Raw genomic sequence first — 17,631 nt, forward strand, 5'->3', positions numbered from 1 at the left:
CTTAAGTTTGCACATCCGGTAAGTGACAGGGCCAGAGGAGACTCCAGGTCTGCCTCCCAGTAACAGCGTAGATGTGAAGGTAAGATGAGCCACCCGTGTCCCTTGAATTGTACACTCCTACTTTGTAAGGTGGCTTTTTCTGGCAGTGGAATAACCTGTCATTGCTGGTGGGTGGCTCTCTTAGTCTCTTAGGGCTGCTGTAACAAATTACCGCAAGCTGGGTAGCTTAAAACAATAGAAATGTATTCTCTCAAAGTTCCGGAGGCCAGAAATCTGAAATCAAGGTATTAGTAGGGCTGTGATCTCTCTGAAGTTTTTAAGGAAGAATCCTTCTTTGCCTCTTTCTAGCTTCTGGTGGTTGCCAGCAATATTTGACATTCCTTGGCTTCTAGATCTGTCATTCCAATCTCCGTCTTGCTCTCCACATGACATTTTGCCTGTGTGTCTGTGTGTGTGTCCAGAGTTCCCTCTTCCTATAAGGGCACCAGTCATTGGATTAGAGTCTACCCTAATCCAGTGTGACCTCATCTTCACTTGATTACATCTGCAAAGATCCTATTTCCAAATAAGGTCACATTCACAGGTACCAGGGGTTAGGGTTTCAACATTTCTTTGTAGAGGACACAGTTCAACCCACAATAATGGCCAAATCAATGTATGGTAGATTTCTCTTCTGGGTGCCTTTTCTCCTCATTATTGAAGGCATATTAAAGATGTCTCAGGGGCTTCCCTGGTGGTGCAGTGGTTAAGAATCCGCCTGCCAATGCAGGGGACACGGGTTCGAGCTCTGGTCCTAGAGGATCCCACATGCCGCGGAGCAGCTAAGCCCGTGCGCCACAACTACTGAGCCTGCACTCTAGAGCCCGCAAGCCACAACTACTGAGGCCGCGAGCCACGACTAATGAGCCCACACACCTAGAGCCCATGCTCCGCACCAAGAGAAGCCACTGCAATGAGAAGCCCGCGTACCACAATGAAGAGTAGCTCCCGCTCACCACAATTAGACAAAGCCTGCGAGCAGCAACGGAGACCCAATGCAGCCAAATAAATAAATAGAATAATAAAGATACCTCAAAGTCTTTTGGATGCAATGTAACCTCTTTTCAGAATCATTATATGTACATTGCATCATGCCAAGGGCATGACTTATCCAGCACTAATTAATGTGCTGATATTCTAATTCAAAGTTTATGCTTTATGTGTTGTTGTATATACTTTTTTGTAATTTAATGTATGTGAGTTTTTTCTCCATCCATGATCAGACATCCGTCAACCCAAGGGAAGATTTTTGACTGTGAGGGTTTAGAGAAATGTATTTGCTTTTAAATACATACATATATTTATGTAAAAGCAAGTCATGGAGGCATAGGAGTGCATCTTTACTAATATTCGGGCAGGTTTTTGAAGATCCTGGACTCTGATCTGAATTTTGATGGCAGGCAGGCGTACGTTTTGCAAATGACTTGTAAAATCTTGACCATGTTAGAAAAGCAGGCTGAATCATTGGGACTTCTTGAGGTACAGGAAGAAAAGAATTTGACCCATTCAGTGTTAAGAATGAATTGAGACGACACTTCCAGGTTTATCATTTAAATTCTAAAGAGGCAGGTGTGTTCACAGAGCTAATGTAGATCTCATTTTAATACCTGGGAGGTATAGATGAGTTATATTCAGTGATTCTCAGAGCTAGTGGTGGCTCTGTCTGCTCCCGGCTTTGCAGTACCTCCAGTAGTGGGGCCCTAGGAAGACTCCAAAGGAAAACACTTGAAATGCGTGAATTATAAGTGAGCATTTTTACTTTTATGTATCTTAAAATTTCTTTCATAGCTCAGTTCCTTTCTTCAACTTCTAGAATGATGATTTTTTCCTGGAATCTCCAATACTTGGCACAATGTCTAGCACATAATTGGAAATTGAGTAAATTTTGTTCAAGTAGGTAGAGAAGTGAATTTATGTATTCAAAAGTGAACACTTTTAAATAGATCTTAATTTTTATATAATTTCTGTAAGTTATAATTACTTTGGAATGCAGAAGTCTGCATTAAGTTAGATGGAATCAGAACTAGCACGTAATATTTTTCGCTATAATAGTAAAGTGCCTTGTAAGCTGGGGAATTAGTGATTTAAAATATGTCTTTGAATAAGTAGTATTGGTATAATGCAGTCTTAGTCTATATAATTATCTAAAAAGAATTCAGACTCCATAGTAACATATATCTTTAAAAACCCCATCGTAGGAAGCCATTTATAAACACACAGGTACAGAGAGGTGTGGTGTTGATCGGAAGACTGCCAGCTTTAACTACCTAGCAACCTATTAGGTTATTTTAAGGTATTGGTTGAGAAGCAAAACCATTTCCTTCAATAAATACTGAATTGTGTACCTTATGGTCCCAATGATAACGTTGTTTATTTTTAGTCCATTGGCTAGAAAAAGCCTTTAAAGGCAAATATATAATATTTAATGTTTGTATGTGTGTGTGTGAAGAGAAAATTCATATAAAATTGGCACTTAAAAATTCAAGTTTATTAAAAGGAGAGAGGTGATTGCCTCTCTCTGAGGCAAGGTGCAACTAGGGAGATAATGGCCCTTGAAGATGAGGGAAGGAAAACTGCCAGTTTTTGACTACTTTTCTTTTAAATGAGCAAATCAAACCAGATTTCAAAAAAAGAGCAGATTCTGCATCAACACAGTCATCCTACAGACAAAGGTATTTCACTCTCAGGCAATTTCTTCACTGTTTTCTCAACTGAAGATAATTATGAAAATATGTTGTATCATTTAGATTCTGATTTTCCTGAAGTTTTATGGAATGCAAGTCATGTCATTAAAAAAAAGAAATCACTCTCTCTTTAGCTGAAACACTGTCACATTTTTAATGTCATACTGTGATAGAATGATTCTATTAACATCCCCTAGAAATTCTAGGCAACAAATTTTCCCACCCCCAGTTTCTTCTTCTTTCCACACTTGAGGGAGAATTTTGTTGTATTGATTAATTCTGGAAAATGATTTTTATTCCACTCTTAGTTTCTTAGCAAATGTGAGGTAAAATGAATTACTGTACTTAATGTAACTGTCTCATCTTCGTAACTTTGCCTTGCCAGGAGTTCATAGCTGAAAAGAGCAGATTTGATGAACAGCGTTGCACAGTTGCCTTTAGATTGGATCGTCTGATGTTTTGGTCTGTTGTATTAGGCATCCTGTGATTTAACATGGGTAAACTATAATTGATGATGCCCTCAGGAAGGAGGATGGACTAGAAGGCAGGAGACATGACCCATTTTAACACCTGGTTGTATCCCTTCTACCATGAAAATGTCAGTAACTATAGTAGGAAGTTTTTCCTCCAGTGGTAGATGCAGGGTTGGTCAAAAAGGTGTTAGGAAGGTGCTTTCCTAATGAACAAACTACCATTTTGCACCAGCATTACAAATAGGAGGTGAATGTTAACCTCATTAAGAAGGAGGAATGTTAATGATGAAGTTAAGTGTATGTTATCGATATTCTCTAAATGTTTATTGTTATAAATAACAACATCCTGGGATTTAAATTTCTGCTTGTCTTGCAAGCTGATTTCAGGGGCATTTTCTTGGCTAACTTTTATGACCAATTAGAATCCTAATGGCTGCGTGATTTTTGTGCTCCCTTATAGAGTAGGGATTTGGGGAATGAGTTAGCAGTTTTTCCATTTCTCTTCAGGGCAGGATTACTCTGAATGGAGTTCTACAATTCACCAATTGATAGAACAAAACCTACTCTTGTCTTAGAGGATCAGGCTAAATTTGTTTCCCTCTCCAAATGGCAGTTTGAGGTAAAAGTAACTGTATCCTTTATTTTCTCTAGTCTTGTGGATGACGATGATGAGTCCCCAGGCAATGTGGGTCAGATATTCCTGGGCCGCTGTGATTCCACATAGATGCATAGAGCTGTCTTGGCTCCAATGTGACAAGGGTTCACACACACAGCAGGTGCCTAATAAACACCCATGTGATGACCTTTAAAATAAGTGTGATGCAGGTGCATTTATTAAAGGCAAAGCCCTTTAATCTAATGTTTTACTTGTGTCTTAGGACACCTCTGAGTTGATGAATTACACTCAGTTTGAATTGAAGATGACCTTTTGGACTACAGTAGGCCACTCTGTCCTCTCCTTCCCCTTGGATTTCCCTTCAGCAATGCTCGGTCGTGTGTTTTTCTAGGCATTCTCTGTCCGGACTGTACAGTTCATCTCTTGAAATAAGTTCCTTGAAATTTTTGTGCATGTTGACTTTTCTTTCTTAAGTAAAGTCTTCTTAACTTTCCCATTTAGATCTCTTGTAACCGAAGCAGATTACTCTCATTTTTATATTGTATCGTAAATGGTTCTAGAAGATTTTTGAAACTTTCAAGCCTTTAATTTATTTTTATAAAACCAAATTAATATTAGACCATGGAAAGAGCATACGCCTTGGAATCAGACAAACCTTGGTTTGAATCTTGGAGCTACCAAGATCTGGTTGTGTGACCTGGGGTAACTCGCTAACTCGCTGAGCTTCCCTTTCCTCATTTTAAAAAAATGAGGTGACAGTACATATCTTCTGGGGATGTGGTGAGGACTGTAGAAAACATGTATACTCCACTCACTTCCCTCTAATTCGTCTTACCATTTCTGTGCTCCCACCAGCCTTATACCCACTGGCCAGTCTACCATCTCACCTTCAGTCTACTGGAGTCCGCCTTACTCACACATGGCAAAGTCCCCGGGGACTAATGATCCCCCGAGTCATAACCAGTGACCAGTGATGGAGTGTAAATACCCCAGCTCCTTCCCTGGGATAATTTGGAGGCAAGTTATGTGCCTTTTATCCCAGAACTTGTGCATGAGATTAATCTTCAGGTACCCACTACAGCAACTGGCTTAATCATGCACCCATTACTGGCTGCCGTCCTTTCCGCGTAGCACCTTTCCACACCCCTGCCAGTGCCCCTGTGCCTTCCAGATAAATCAGCTCCGCTTAATCCTTCCCTCAGTCTCTGTTTCCAGGGAGAACTCAGCTAAAATAGTATGTACAGTGCCTTGCTTAGTGCCTACAACAATGGAGGCCCTCAATCATGGCAAATTATTCATAAAGTGCATTATAATAAACCAAGTAATATCCCCATGAGAGACTCATTCCCCACGGCGACAGAGCAGCCACCTTCAGGTTCTGGTCTCCAGGTCGGGCTGCTTTTAATGTATAATACTTTCCCCTGGTGCCCTTCCTTTAGGTGTACGACAGCCACTACCAGTTTACTTTCTAGGACACATATGGCTGTCCATCACTTGAGATGTGGTTAGTCCCAGTGGAGACAGCGTCGTAACTGAATAGGAAGAAAAGAACATAAAATCTCTCTTTAATAATTGTTATACTTTGAAATGATAATATTTGGGGTATGTCGATTTAAATTATATGTTATTAAAATTACTTTTGCCTGTTTCTTTAAATTATGTATACATTTGATATATATGTTTTAAGTTATATAAAAGCCCATAATTATTAAGTTACCTATGCTTTCGATGTCTGTCCATCAGTGCTGTTCAGGAAATTATCAAAACGTTCGGGAATGCTTCTCCTTCAGGGTCGCGGGGGGCAGCCTGTGACCTCTCCTTTTGTGTTTCATTCTAGGCTACATGTCGCCACACCCGTCTCCGCTGGGAGCCCCCGAGCACGTCTCCAGCCCTATATTGGGAAGTGGCCCAACCGCACCGCAGATGCCACCAAGCCAGCCAGGGACCCTCATCCCAGGCGACCCGCAGGCGATGAGCCAGCCCAACAGGGGGCCCTCGCCTTTCAGTCCCGTCCAGCTGCATCAGCTGCGAGCTCAGATTTTAGCTTACAAAATGCTGGCCCGGGGCCAGCCCCTCCCGGAAACGCTGCAGCTCGCGGTCCAGGGGAAAAGGACGTTGCCGGGCATGCAGCAGCAGCAGGCGGCGCCTCAGCCGCAGCCGCCACCGCAGCCGCAGCCACCGCCGCCGCCGCAGCAGCAGGCCCTTGTCAACTACAGCAGGCCATCTGGTAGGTTCATAGGCAACCAAATGAATAACGTGATGGTCCACCTCGGACGAGAAGGACTGCTAACTGCACAGAAGTGCCGGGCTGGTGGTATCGGCCCAGGGCTGACGTAGCCTTCTGTTGCACCTCCCTGGCTCCCTTGTCTTTGCTCCACTTAGCTGGCCACGCTTCTCGGTCTCCTCTGCCTACGTCCTAGAGCAGTGCTTCTTAAACTTTGCAGACTCTGGCACAAGCCGTGGCTATAAGCACAAAGCCCCATGATTTCGCATTCTCTTTCAAGCGGTGCGAGGTTTGTCGGAAGCCCGTCTACACACACCCCAGGTTAGGAACCCCTACACCCCGTGCGTTCTGTTGCCAACACGCACGTCTCGAATCTGCTCTCCTTGAGCTATGTCGTGTCTGTTTATTTATTTATTTATTTACGTCTGTCCCTTTTTGTGAAAAGCATCTGGGGAGGCTTCCGAAGAAGCATACCTGCGGTAAAGGAATTACCAAGTAGAAAATCAGAGACAAAGGGAAGTAGAAATCAAGGTCAGGGAGGTTGGCAATGTGGGTGGGGGGGAGCTACAGGAGCTGCTGCATCTGAGCTTCCAAGGTGACTCGAGTTTCCTGGCAGTCAGGAAAGGAGACAGGGTCAGGTGCCTGATACTCACCACTCGGAAGGAAGTTGCTTACCAGTTTCTCAGTGGACACAGAGTCTTTTCTAGCGTGAGAGTATAAAGTAGCTTTCCCAGGTGGGAACTTTTTAAAAAATTATTGTTATTATTATTGTAAGGGGCACTGCATGGTAGAGGCATTGGTAACATTTGTTCATAACAAAGAGAGTAACAGAATCCACATGGCCTATTTCCCATGTGCCCTGGCATCAGATCTGAAGCTATGACATTATATAATGGGTTGAGAGGAGGTAGTCCTTTGTACGACCTTCTGGTGGTCTGGCTTGATCCCACGGATAGAATTCAGAGCTCCAAGGGGCTCTAGGGTGATCGTCCCTGAATGTTGTTTTCTCTGGGAAGGTTTTGGTTAGCAACTAGATAAGCACAGAGTTTATGGTTCTATTCTACCACAGTTTTGAATTCCAGAGAATTTGAATCTTAGGGAATTTGAATTCCAGGGTGCTTCCTTGTCCTTGACACCCTTTCCTGTGAATGGTTCCCTCTCATTTGGGCAGGCCCTGACAGCTGATCATTGCAACTAGTTTGGGATATCGGTCTTCTTCTTAGGTTTTGGGACTTAGACGAAGGGAAAGAGTTCAGATGATTATTATTATCTTTATTATTCTACCTTCTGAGTTTGTAAATGTTTCTTTTCTGGTAGAGGAAACTCTTAAGGGTTGCCTACTAGAAGGATAAACGCATCTTGTTAATTGTAGATGGAGCCTTAGGAATGGTTTTTTTTAAAGAGCAAGAAAGTATCGCGGCATCTCTAGGTTTCGGTGTGTTCACCACGATGCTCTGGTAGGTAGAGGACCCCATGGGACCAAAAATCAGAGACGGAAAATGTTGTACAGGAAAACCATGCATAAAATGCTAGTTTGAACACTCAAGTGTGTTCAGAGGCTTTAAAACTGTAAAAACTAGCTCTCAGGAATGCAGCCAGAGAGAAGCAAAAATGTCTGTATGTCTATGCATGTGTGTAGCTTGTGCTTACTGAGTGCCTGCTAGCTTACCTTGTACTCCACGCTCAGTAGTAATAAGTACCTTGCACGTGTGGCACATCTCGGGTATGGAGAGTCAGGATTCAATGCCAGCAGTCTGACTGGAGAGCCCATGGCCTTATCCCCTTCCCCATCCTGGCTCCTTCGTGACCAATAGGCTCATGACAAGGGAAAGGCTCTTTCCCAAGCTCTGTGTACCAAGTGCGGGCATTTCACTCCTGTGCATAGGAAGGAAAAGGATCTCTGCTCCTTTCTGAGAGCCTTTTTATTCATACTCTAGACACGGTGTCAGCAACATTGGTGACCTTGATATCCTGCATCTCAGTATATGAGGAGCATTAACTAGAGGAGGTCCCAGTAGAGGCTGAATGGTCATAGTCAGATTGTTGGTAGTTTAAGATGGAAGGAGCGAAATCTGCGCCTCCCAAAAGGTAATCGTGAGGGACCATGTCACACAGGCACACTTCCCCGTGCATCGCATCTTGTCCTGGGGTATGCCCTCATCATGGACCTCAGCGAGGCTTGCTATTTTTAAAAATGACCTACGAGGGCTTCCCTGGTGGCGCAGTGGTTGGGAGTCCGCCTGCCGATGCAGGGGACACGGGTTCGTGCCCCGGTCCGGGAAGATCCCACATGCCGCGGAGCGGCTAGGCCCGTGAGCCATGGCCGCTGAGCCTGCGCGTCTGGAGCCTGTGCTCCGCAACGGGAGAGGCCACAACAGTGAGAGGCTCGCGTACCGATAAAAAAAACAAAAAACAACAACAACAACAAAAAATGACCTACGCACAATAGGAAAAGTTTCCAGGGTATTGTTCAAGAAGGCAGCAAGCTAAGTGATTTCGTTTGAGAAACCCTTTCAGCCAAAGTCACCACAGTGAGATCAGATGACGTAGTAAAACTTAAAGGATGGATTTTCAGTTAGCCGGACACTTGTGTGTAACAAATACTTCACATCCTGACCAACACAACCCTGGGTGCCTTTTCTGGATCATTTCCAGAGAAGAGGGCTCCATTTTTTTTTTTTTTTTTTTACCCAATGCATACATCTTCCCTGCCAGGGTCCTGTCATTAGGGGGAACTTGTTTTGTTACTCACTGCTCGTGTCTTTTGTATTTCCAGCAGTCATTAGAAATGCAAATATTTGGGCGGATAGTGCCAGAGTGGGCAAAGAGGCTATGGATAAAGGAGGAAAGAGGATATTTTCTTCAAATAGAGCAGACTCATTCCTGCCACTGGGAGGGGGAGGTTACATTGCTCATCTTGTCCCCAAATCTCAGATTTCACAGGGAGATGATGACCTTACTTGACAAAGACACATTTTTTTTTTGCATGGGTATTTCGGACAAGTCCAAGGAAGACACCAAAAAAGGTTTTTTAAGTTAATATTACTTGTATTAATTGTTTATCCCCCTCCTTTTCTTAAATAAAGCAATATAATTGCTTATAAATGCCTCTGCTAATATTTCAGGAAAAAATCAATTTAAGTATGTCAGCTTCACGGGTGGTAGCTATGATTCCATTTTTCTCTTGTCCCATTTGCGGGTGTCATTCATGTGTGAAGAGAATCTTTTTGGCTGGGGTGATCTGCCTCAAACCTACTCCAAAGTTATCATTCACCACAAGTGCCACCACCAGAGAACTGCAGTTTGACTGGCGGAAGTGTGCACTGAACAAGTAAATAACTCTGGTCCTTGCCTACTATGGGCTCCACTCAAATCAAACCCAGCGTTTTTCTTTTAATTTTGATTCATTTTTCTTTTTAGAGACTAAAGCAAAGTTCAAAATAGGAACTGAAAAGTTTTGGGTTTTTTTGCGGTGGGTAGGGAAGCCTTCATGGTAGAAAGTGAGAGATTTACTGGTGATTTTTTTCAGTGCTTGTGCCTCTCCTGCTTCCCCCTCTCCTTGTTTTAGTTATCTAAAATTTCTTCGTATGCTTCATTTAAGCATCATTATTACATTTATTTTTTTCAGCCTCTGGAAACCACTTAAATCCTTGTCTAATGCACAGACGGTTATTTGCATAAACATCCTTCTGTGCAGAGGGTAAAGTGGGAACTCTGTACAGAAATTCTGTACATGTGAGACTTAGGTAATTTAATAAGTTTGTTTACCTGTTTCTTAAATTCAGGCATCTAATAAAGATCCCTCCCCCCCAACACTTAGCTGCAGTGGGACACCCCTCAGGAGAGTCAGGGCGTCTACCTACCTTGACTTCTAAAGTGAGGACCGACGGGAAAACAGACACATTTTGTACCTCTGACAATTCAGCCTAAGTTGTTTATATTGGCGAGGGAATAGGAGATAAGCTAAAGAATGTAATTTGTCCTCCATCTGAAGATATCAGGGCGTGAGTCCTTATCGTTTTGCAGACCGTGAGTGTCTGTTGTCGAGATGCTTTCTGTTGATACAGAGAAAATCCATTCAGGCAGCTCAGCTGCCTGAAGGACAGGCAGAACACCTCGTGGTTAGGTAGTTGTGTTCTGGGCATGTCTAGTTGCAGCAAGTTGCAGTCAGTCCCCTAGCCTCTGTAAAGAGAAGTTTCTATAATCTGTTGGAGGGAGGATAAAATAGACCCAGGCAGTAAATGAACTTGCAGTTTTTAGTTAGAAAGGAGTTTGCTTGTGACTGATGGGGGATTAGCAGGAAGCACATGGCAAGCCGACTTATCTGAGTGTTTGTGCTGAGTTGTATTAAACTGTGGAAACATTTTGAAGTTTGCTCTAGAAGAGTGCACTTCCAAATTTGCCGGCTAATACAGTACCAAATTTCCTTGAAAGCCTTTCTTTTGCTGTGGAGCTTTTCTGAAAAGCTGAGTGATTAAACTAGGCTTCTTTACCTTGGTGTCCTTTGTGGCAGTAAATATGACCAGAGCTGAGGGTTGAGCGCATAGCCACATTGTCTCATTGAATCCTCACTAGCACCCTGTGAGGTGAGTACTGTACTGTTATTATCCCCATCCTACTGACGAGGAGACTGAAGCACCAGGGGCTGAGTAACTTGCTGAGACTCACACAGCCCGTAGGTGAAACTTATCAGTTATTTTGGAAAGACACAAGGTGCACCTTGTATCTTTTGGAGTCGTAGTCCTTTTGGAATTGGAGATTTGAATATCCAAGTCCACGTTTGGGTCTCTCTGGCTTCTCAATTTTAAGGGTCCTTCAACCGCATAAGGATGTCTCTGTATTAATGGATTAAAGAAGCCTAGCTGTGTGTATGCATCAGGTCTAGTTCACAGTCATGGGCTGAAAATGGTTAGATTTGGAACCGGGGATATCAGACACGCTCTGGATACGTCCCTTTGATCGTATGGTTTTAAAAACAATGACTTGAATATACCTCGAGGAGTTGGCACACACTTCTACATAAGTATTTATAAGCCACAATGCTAGAGAAGAAAACGCCCAGAGTAAGTGAAATGTGTACACTATTGCACTGGTATGGCTTTTATTGATGACTTATTTAAACTTTGAAAGGAGGAAAAACACTTTGAGAACTGAATGTAGGGTAATTAGTATGATATTAATCTTATCAGTAAGACCCGGATTTTCTTTTTATTAAAGGGCTTCAGTGTATTAAATCTATTATTTGGTGTGCTCATACAGATTCTTCCAATATTTTTAACTACCAGTTTCTTGAGCTTATTAGGGAAATTCATAGAATCACAGAGAATTAAAGTAATTGCTAGAAATCTCTATCTCCTCTCTTTTGGCTCAAGCAACCCAGATAAAAAATATCTATCCTGTTTTAAAGGCCTCGAGGGAAAATATAATAAAAAATGTCCCTCCATATCTCATCCCAATGCTTAACAACCTTAAGATTTAATGTTTAGAAATTGGTTTCTTACATATGGATGAAAGAAACTAAATCTGAAATATTATGAAAAGCTATGCATTATGTAAAAGACCTCCCATTCAGAAAAAGAATCAGAATGTACTTAGCTGAAAAGAATCTCTTTATTATAATAGTATATCTACAGTGCCTAAAACAAAAAAAACAGAAATGCATTTTTCCCTCCAGAGCTTTTCATCAATGCTAGAACAAGGGTTACAGATTACCTCAAGGAGTCTTAACTAGCCCTAGGTCTTTGGGAAAGTCTTACCTAATTTCAGAAGGAAGTGAACAGAAGACCAACAACACTACACACACACATGCTCACAGACACATATACTCACACTCACACACACTGTAGTTTCCTAAGCACTTTCTTCTAACTCTTCCAGTTCCTCCTGTCAGAATGTTTGCTATCCTTGCGTTGTCATTTAAGCCCACTTCTAACTGGCGTTTGCTGGAAATTGAATAAATGTGTCTACTTTTTCATAATGTATGTCTTTGTATGGTTAATTATTAAGTCGCTCTGAAGTATAGAGATGATTAGTTTTGTTACCATTTAATGATTTTAATATTTCTCTGGAAAGATATAGAAAACACTTGGAAGAATGCCCATGAGAGGTTTTAACATCTGCTTACTGAGTTTTTTTTTTTTTTTAATTTACTAACCCCTCTGGTAGCATCACTAATTTTATTTATAACTTTGAAGTAAGTAAAAATTCACCTAAGAGGAGAGATGGAACACTTATTTTAGGTCCAGACCTAGCAATCAATTTAAACTCCTGAAGTTTAATGTGGGAAATTGCTTTAAATTAACTTAAGTGCATTTTGATAAGCTTAATGATTGCGTATCCCTTTATTCTGATAACATGAGAAAAATGCTCTCTTGAATCTTAATATTTGCTAAGTTTTCTTAGGTGGAATGAGCAGATTCTTTTCTCCCCCTGCACTGAATGTTTTCAGAAATATTTTCTAATACGTAGTAAAAAATTAAAGTTCCCTAGATGCACTGATGAAGCCTGAAATACAGTTTATAGGTCATTTAGGGAAAATGCGTGCCCCTTTTAGTTCACGTCAGAGGACTGGCGAGCTGCTGCCTATACTTGTAAAGCATGGGTTCTAACAGCAGGGCTCTTCCACGCTGGGATGAAGGGGGCTTGTGGTGTAGTTTGCGAAACGTGATTTTGGGACCACACCCAAATTGCATCCGACTAGCGGGTGATTCCCTTGCTTTTTCAGAACCCTGAATGCACCTGGAATTATTTTTAAAATCCCGTTGTAGACCTACACTAAAAGCTGGCTGTCCATTCCTTAATCAGTTTATTACCTAAGAGTCATTTTGGGTCCATTTCCCTTTGGGATAGATGCCAGCTTCTTTTCTTTATTTTTTTCTTTTTTCTTTCTTTTGCCCCTTTCCTTTCGCCTCCCGCCTTCCTCATCTTCCTCCCTTCCCTGCTGTTTTCTTCTCGTGAGACCTTTACTTGTCCCCATCGCTGGGCTCGCAGGGGGCAGCGGGCAGGCCGGGTATGGGCACGGGGTGCCTTTCCTCCCGAGCTGCCCATGTCGCTCTTGTCCCGCAGGCCCGGGGCCGGAGCTGAGCGGCCCGAGCCCCCCACAGAAGCTGCCGGTGCCCGCGCCCAGCGGCCGGCCCTCGCCTGCGCCCCCTGCAGCAGCGCCGCCGCCCGCGGCCGCCGTGCCCGGGCCCTCGGTGCCACAGCCGACCCCGGGGCAGCCCTCGCCCATCCTGCAGCTGCAGCAGAAGCAGAGCCGGATCAGCCCCGTCCAGAAACCGCAGGGCCTGGACCCCGTGGAGATTCTGCAGGAGCGGGAGTACAGGTAATGCACCTGCCCCGGGGGTAAAGACGCTGTATTCCGGCAGGTACCACCCAGCCTAGGGGGTCCGGTGTCTGCTGGTGGTGTGGTCATTCTTTTCTGTGGGACCAGGGAAAGGACTAAGGGAAATTGCAGAGGCCAAGACTCAGGCTTGAGAATGATTTTAGAACAAAGTCTCAAGAGAAGAGTTTCTTTGCCACTGGGATGGGGGTGAGGACCCTCTTCTGGGGGTTCTAGGTTCCCAGGACTGTGCTTTTCACTCATTCAGTCAGAAGACTTTTATGCACCCCTATGACATGCCAAGATCAAAAGTCCAGCCCGGAGTTCCTAAAGATCCAGGAAGGCCGTCAGCCCACACTTAGATGATGCACTTTCCTTCTGGTTTGTCAGTTTGTCCTTGAATGGTGACTGTAAGCGGCTCAGATGTTGAGTGTTCTGTTGGCCTAACCTTCAGGTTAATGACACATCTAGTGATACTAAAGCGGTACTTCAGTAGCATGATATAATGTCTTCTTTGATTGAGTTCATGCATTTGTTGGTCTGTGGCTTGGTCTAGCTTTTGGGCTAGGCCCTATGTAAGTGTCTTCACATGGGGTCCTTATTTAAACTCTTACTCCAAAAACTTCATTTTCACCTGATTTGGCACATTTATCTAAATCAGGGATTGGCAAACCTTTTCTGTAAAGGGCCCTAGAGTTTCTGTCGTAACTACTTAGCTCTGCCCTGATGGTGTGAAAGCAGCTGTGTTGGCCGTGTTCCAGTAAAACTTGATTTATGAGAACAGGCTACGGGCAGGGTTTGGCTGGCAGGCTGTAGTTAGCAGATCCTTGATGTACATGGTTAATGTCAACCAAAAAGAGAGTCCAGTAAGTACTGAGTCAAGATAAGATGAAACGAAGATCACGGTTTTGGGAGTTAGCCAGAAAGCATGCTCTGCCACTAATTAGCTGTGTTGCCTTCCTCAAGTTACATCGTTTTTCTGTGACTCAGTTTCCTCCTATGTTAAAAGAGGGTATTATAGTATCTTTTGTAGGGAGAAGATAAAATGATACAAGGACTGTCAATACATATTAGCTATTATTATTATTTCCCCAGTATGATTTAAGTTAAAAGACAATTAGGGTTTAAAAATTATAGGGGATGTTAGTAAATAATGTCTAGGAGCCCTTATTTAAAAACATTACCTTACTCTTTATTGGAAAACACGTGACTTATCTGTTATTCTATTAAAATACTAAGTTACCAGCTTTAAGAGTTATTTCGAAAGAAATCACAGTAACTTGCCATTAAATGTGTGTACCTTTTTGGATGAAGAGTATAACTTTATTTTCACTGCTATTACTAATCCTCAATTAAGAGCTTTTATGTTTCTGTTTTCAGCTTTTCACGTATCCCTAGAGAGCTAGATACCCATCATCAATTGATATTTCAGTGTTAATAGGCAGATTCTGTTGGGTGAATAATCGCAGTGTGGTATAAAAGTCAAATATTAGCACTGTGTACTCATTTGGGGCAGAAAAACTGTATTCATATGCAGTCCTTTCTTTATGTTGCTATTGAATAAAAAAGTCAAAAGTCTTTTTTTTTTTAAAGACAGTAAATGAGATAGAGGGGTATCGTTTGGTTACTCTGAAATTCTGACTTCCTAAGAGCTAACGTTATTTTCCCACCTTGAAGGTACAGAGCTACCAGTCCCTTTGTTAAATCATATGAACTACCCTCGTAACACAGACACTATACCTAGAAATACATCCAGATTTTTTTCCCCCTTACTCATCCTATGTTGTGTGTGTGTGTGTGTGTGTGCGCGCGTGCGTGTGTGTGCGTGTACACGCTTACTGACTCCTAAACCTTCTTTTTTCATCTTTACCAGAATTGTATTTGCAGGCCTTTCTTGTAATGAGCTCATTTTAGCACTTTTTTTGAAAATGATCTTAAGGGATGGTCTCCCAAAGTATTCAGTATTAATCAGTACTATTTAGCCTATTCCAGTGTGTGGAAAGCTTTTGTCCTCCACACCTGTGTCAATTAAAAAAAAAAGTATCTATCAGTATCTTTTAAATTGTAATCATTGCAGAAGGTGGTGGAATGGCTCTTTTTCATATTAGTATTATTACTTGATAAATGTCTCCTCTTTTGTTAAGCCGCCTGGCTTTTGAAGTGGTTGATTTGGCAAGCCTGGGTTCACAAAGCTGGTGGGTCTTTTGGCCTGAAGTCTCCCGTGGCCATCTTGAGAAGAAGCTAAGGTTTACGCTGGCAGGGTTTTGTAGGGGCATCTTTTGTCTTCTTCAGTTATAGAGCAGTAGCTGGCTTCTGCCTCTATGAAGATAAATTGTCCAGCTGCAGAGATTAGTTATATTTATCCCTTAAAAAGGGTTAGATTAAGTCCCTTAGGCACTTGTAAAAGACAGCTAAAAAACTCTTTTCCTTCTGCCCCTCTTTGAGAGAACGGCTTACTACCCTTTAGCACTGATAGGAAGAGTCCAGTCTATCTTTGTCTCCTGATTGAGGATTTGAGCAAGGTCTTTAAAAAAGTCTCTTTTATAATTTCATAAACTTGGTTTGAGCAAAAATCACCTGTCAGAAATTCTTTAACAGATGTTCGTTTCTTTGACTGTTGTAATATCACTTACCTTGCCTATGAAAATTGAAAGGAAATTGTCAGAATCTTAATTTTTTTTACTTTTAAGTCACTTGGCCGCTTTTCCTTATTCCTCATAAAATCAGAATTTTGACAGATTGATCTTTTTTCAGTAATAGCATAAATAAGTTTCTGCATATGAACACTTTGCCTCAGATCTATACAAGCTCTTCAGTTAAAAACATTTTGTTCTCATTTAAATTGGATCCTTTCTTTTAGACCATCCTTTTCTCATGATGGAACTGTACTGCTTTTCTCTGTAGTAAGTGTCAGTGACTTTTTTTTTTTTGGTGTTTTGGCATGCTTTTTCGGCCCTGTCAATGTGCCTAACTTCAGTTCTTCCATCTAGGATTAGAGGGTTGGTCAGAAGTGCTCCACGAATTATCATGTTAGCATGTAAATTACACAGATGTTTGTGTGAGAAAGAAATATATTTCACATTGAAAGGCGTTTATATCAGAAGAGCATCTTTGAATTATGTGAGCGCTCTTTGGTATCAAGTCAGAATTTAGTATGAAAGCAGTAGTATAGCCTCCTTGCCTCAGGAAGCCAGCATAGTCCCTTACCGTGTTTTTTGTCCTGCCCTGGTCTCCATTACAACCCTGAGAATTCCTTCTTAGAAATCACCAAGAGCCGCTTCCTCAGCAGAGTTGCCAAAAGTCAGTCTCCCTCTCTCTCTTTTTTAAAAGGTGTCACTCAGCTCCTGGAAGGAACAAAATGTACCAGTGTCATTTTCTGTTCAAATCACTCTCCTACAGGAATCATAAACTTCTCCTCTGGACCTGAACAAATATCTGTCGCCTTTAATGGAACTCTTTTTCTTGTCAGAACAGTAAGCCCTCTTGATTTACTGTTCAATCTGTATGAAAAACCTGAGCGACCTAATTCTGCTTCAATTTTCTGTACCCATGAGGACCCTAAATGAGTCTCCCGCAGTTATGCAGTATTACATCTGTTGTTGTTTCGGAAAGTTTAGAATCCTGAATCTATCTCCTTATCGGGCTACCTGCTGAATCCCACTGATGGGAAGATGAAATTGTCTGGAGAGGCGCATTATTTAAAACGAAGATTTCTATTAACCACCACACACACGCTGATAAAATTCTCTACGTAAAAAGAAGCCCCTCCTGTACCTTTGCTACTCCCCACACAAACACACACCGTGTGCTGAATCGAATGCATACAATTTTACTTTGGAATCTACCCTTCCTCTTCTCCTATAGTTTGCACGTTTGCACTTTTAACTTCTTGCCTCCCTTTCATAAAAGAAAGATTCTTTTGTGCTGGGGAATCTGAAATTCACTGACAAATTACTAGGCCCTTTGGGGAAGCAGTCATTTCAGGAAGAAGTGCACCCCTCCTAACCCCTCACCCCCTCCCATGCCCAAGTCAGCCAAGGCTCCATCTACCCCACTCCACACCTCCCCACTTCCCTACTTCTCCTCTCCGCTCTCCAACTCCCCCCTTTCCCGGTTCAGTGTGATTTAGTCTCTACACGGTCAGCCCGGTTGTCCTAAGATTATTTATTTAGGCCTAGTTCCATAGTCGTTTAGATGATTAAGGAAAAAGCAGCCATTCTTCTAATGTAGCACCTGACCCACTTTGTCAAACAGAGTAAAACACAATACCAAGGGAT

At 42.3% G+C, this 17,631-nt stretch overlaps 1 protein-coding gene across 6 annotated transcripts in view; it reads left to right on the forward strand.

Annotated features, from left to right (window-relative positions):
* SMARCA2 (SWI/SNF related BAF chromatin remodeling complex subunit ATPase 2) overlaps positions 1 to 17,631 on the forward strand; it is a gene marked incomplete at its 3' end in the record, with an annotated part of 172,636 nt that overhangs the window by 18,190 nt on the left and 136,815 nt on the right. For all 6 annotated transcript variants that reach the window (XM_082656489.1, XM_082656485.1, XM_082656488.1 and 3 more), the window contains 2 exons: positions 5,650 to 6,039; positions 13,102 to 13,357. In XM_082656489.1, coding sequence (XP_082512615.1) covers positions 5,650 to 6,039; positions 13,102 to 13,357 — 646 coding nt within the window. The remainder of the gene's footprint in view (positions 1 to 5,649; positions 6,040 to 13,101; positions 13,358 to 17,631) is intronic.

Source organism: Grampus griseus, assembly GCF_964374135.1.
Source record: "Grampus griseus genome assembly, chromosome: 6".
Lineage (NCBI taxonomy): Eukaryota > Metazoa > Chordata > Mammalia > Artiodactyla > Delphinidae > Grampus > Grampus griseus.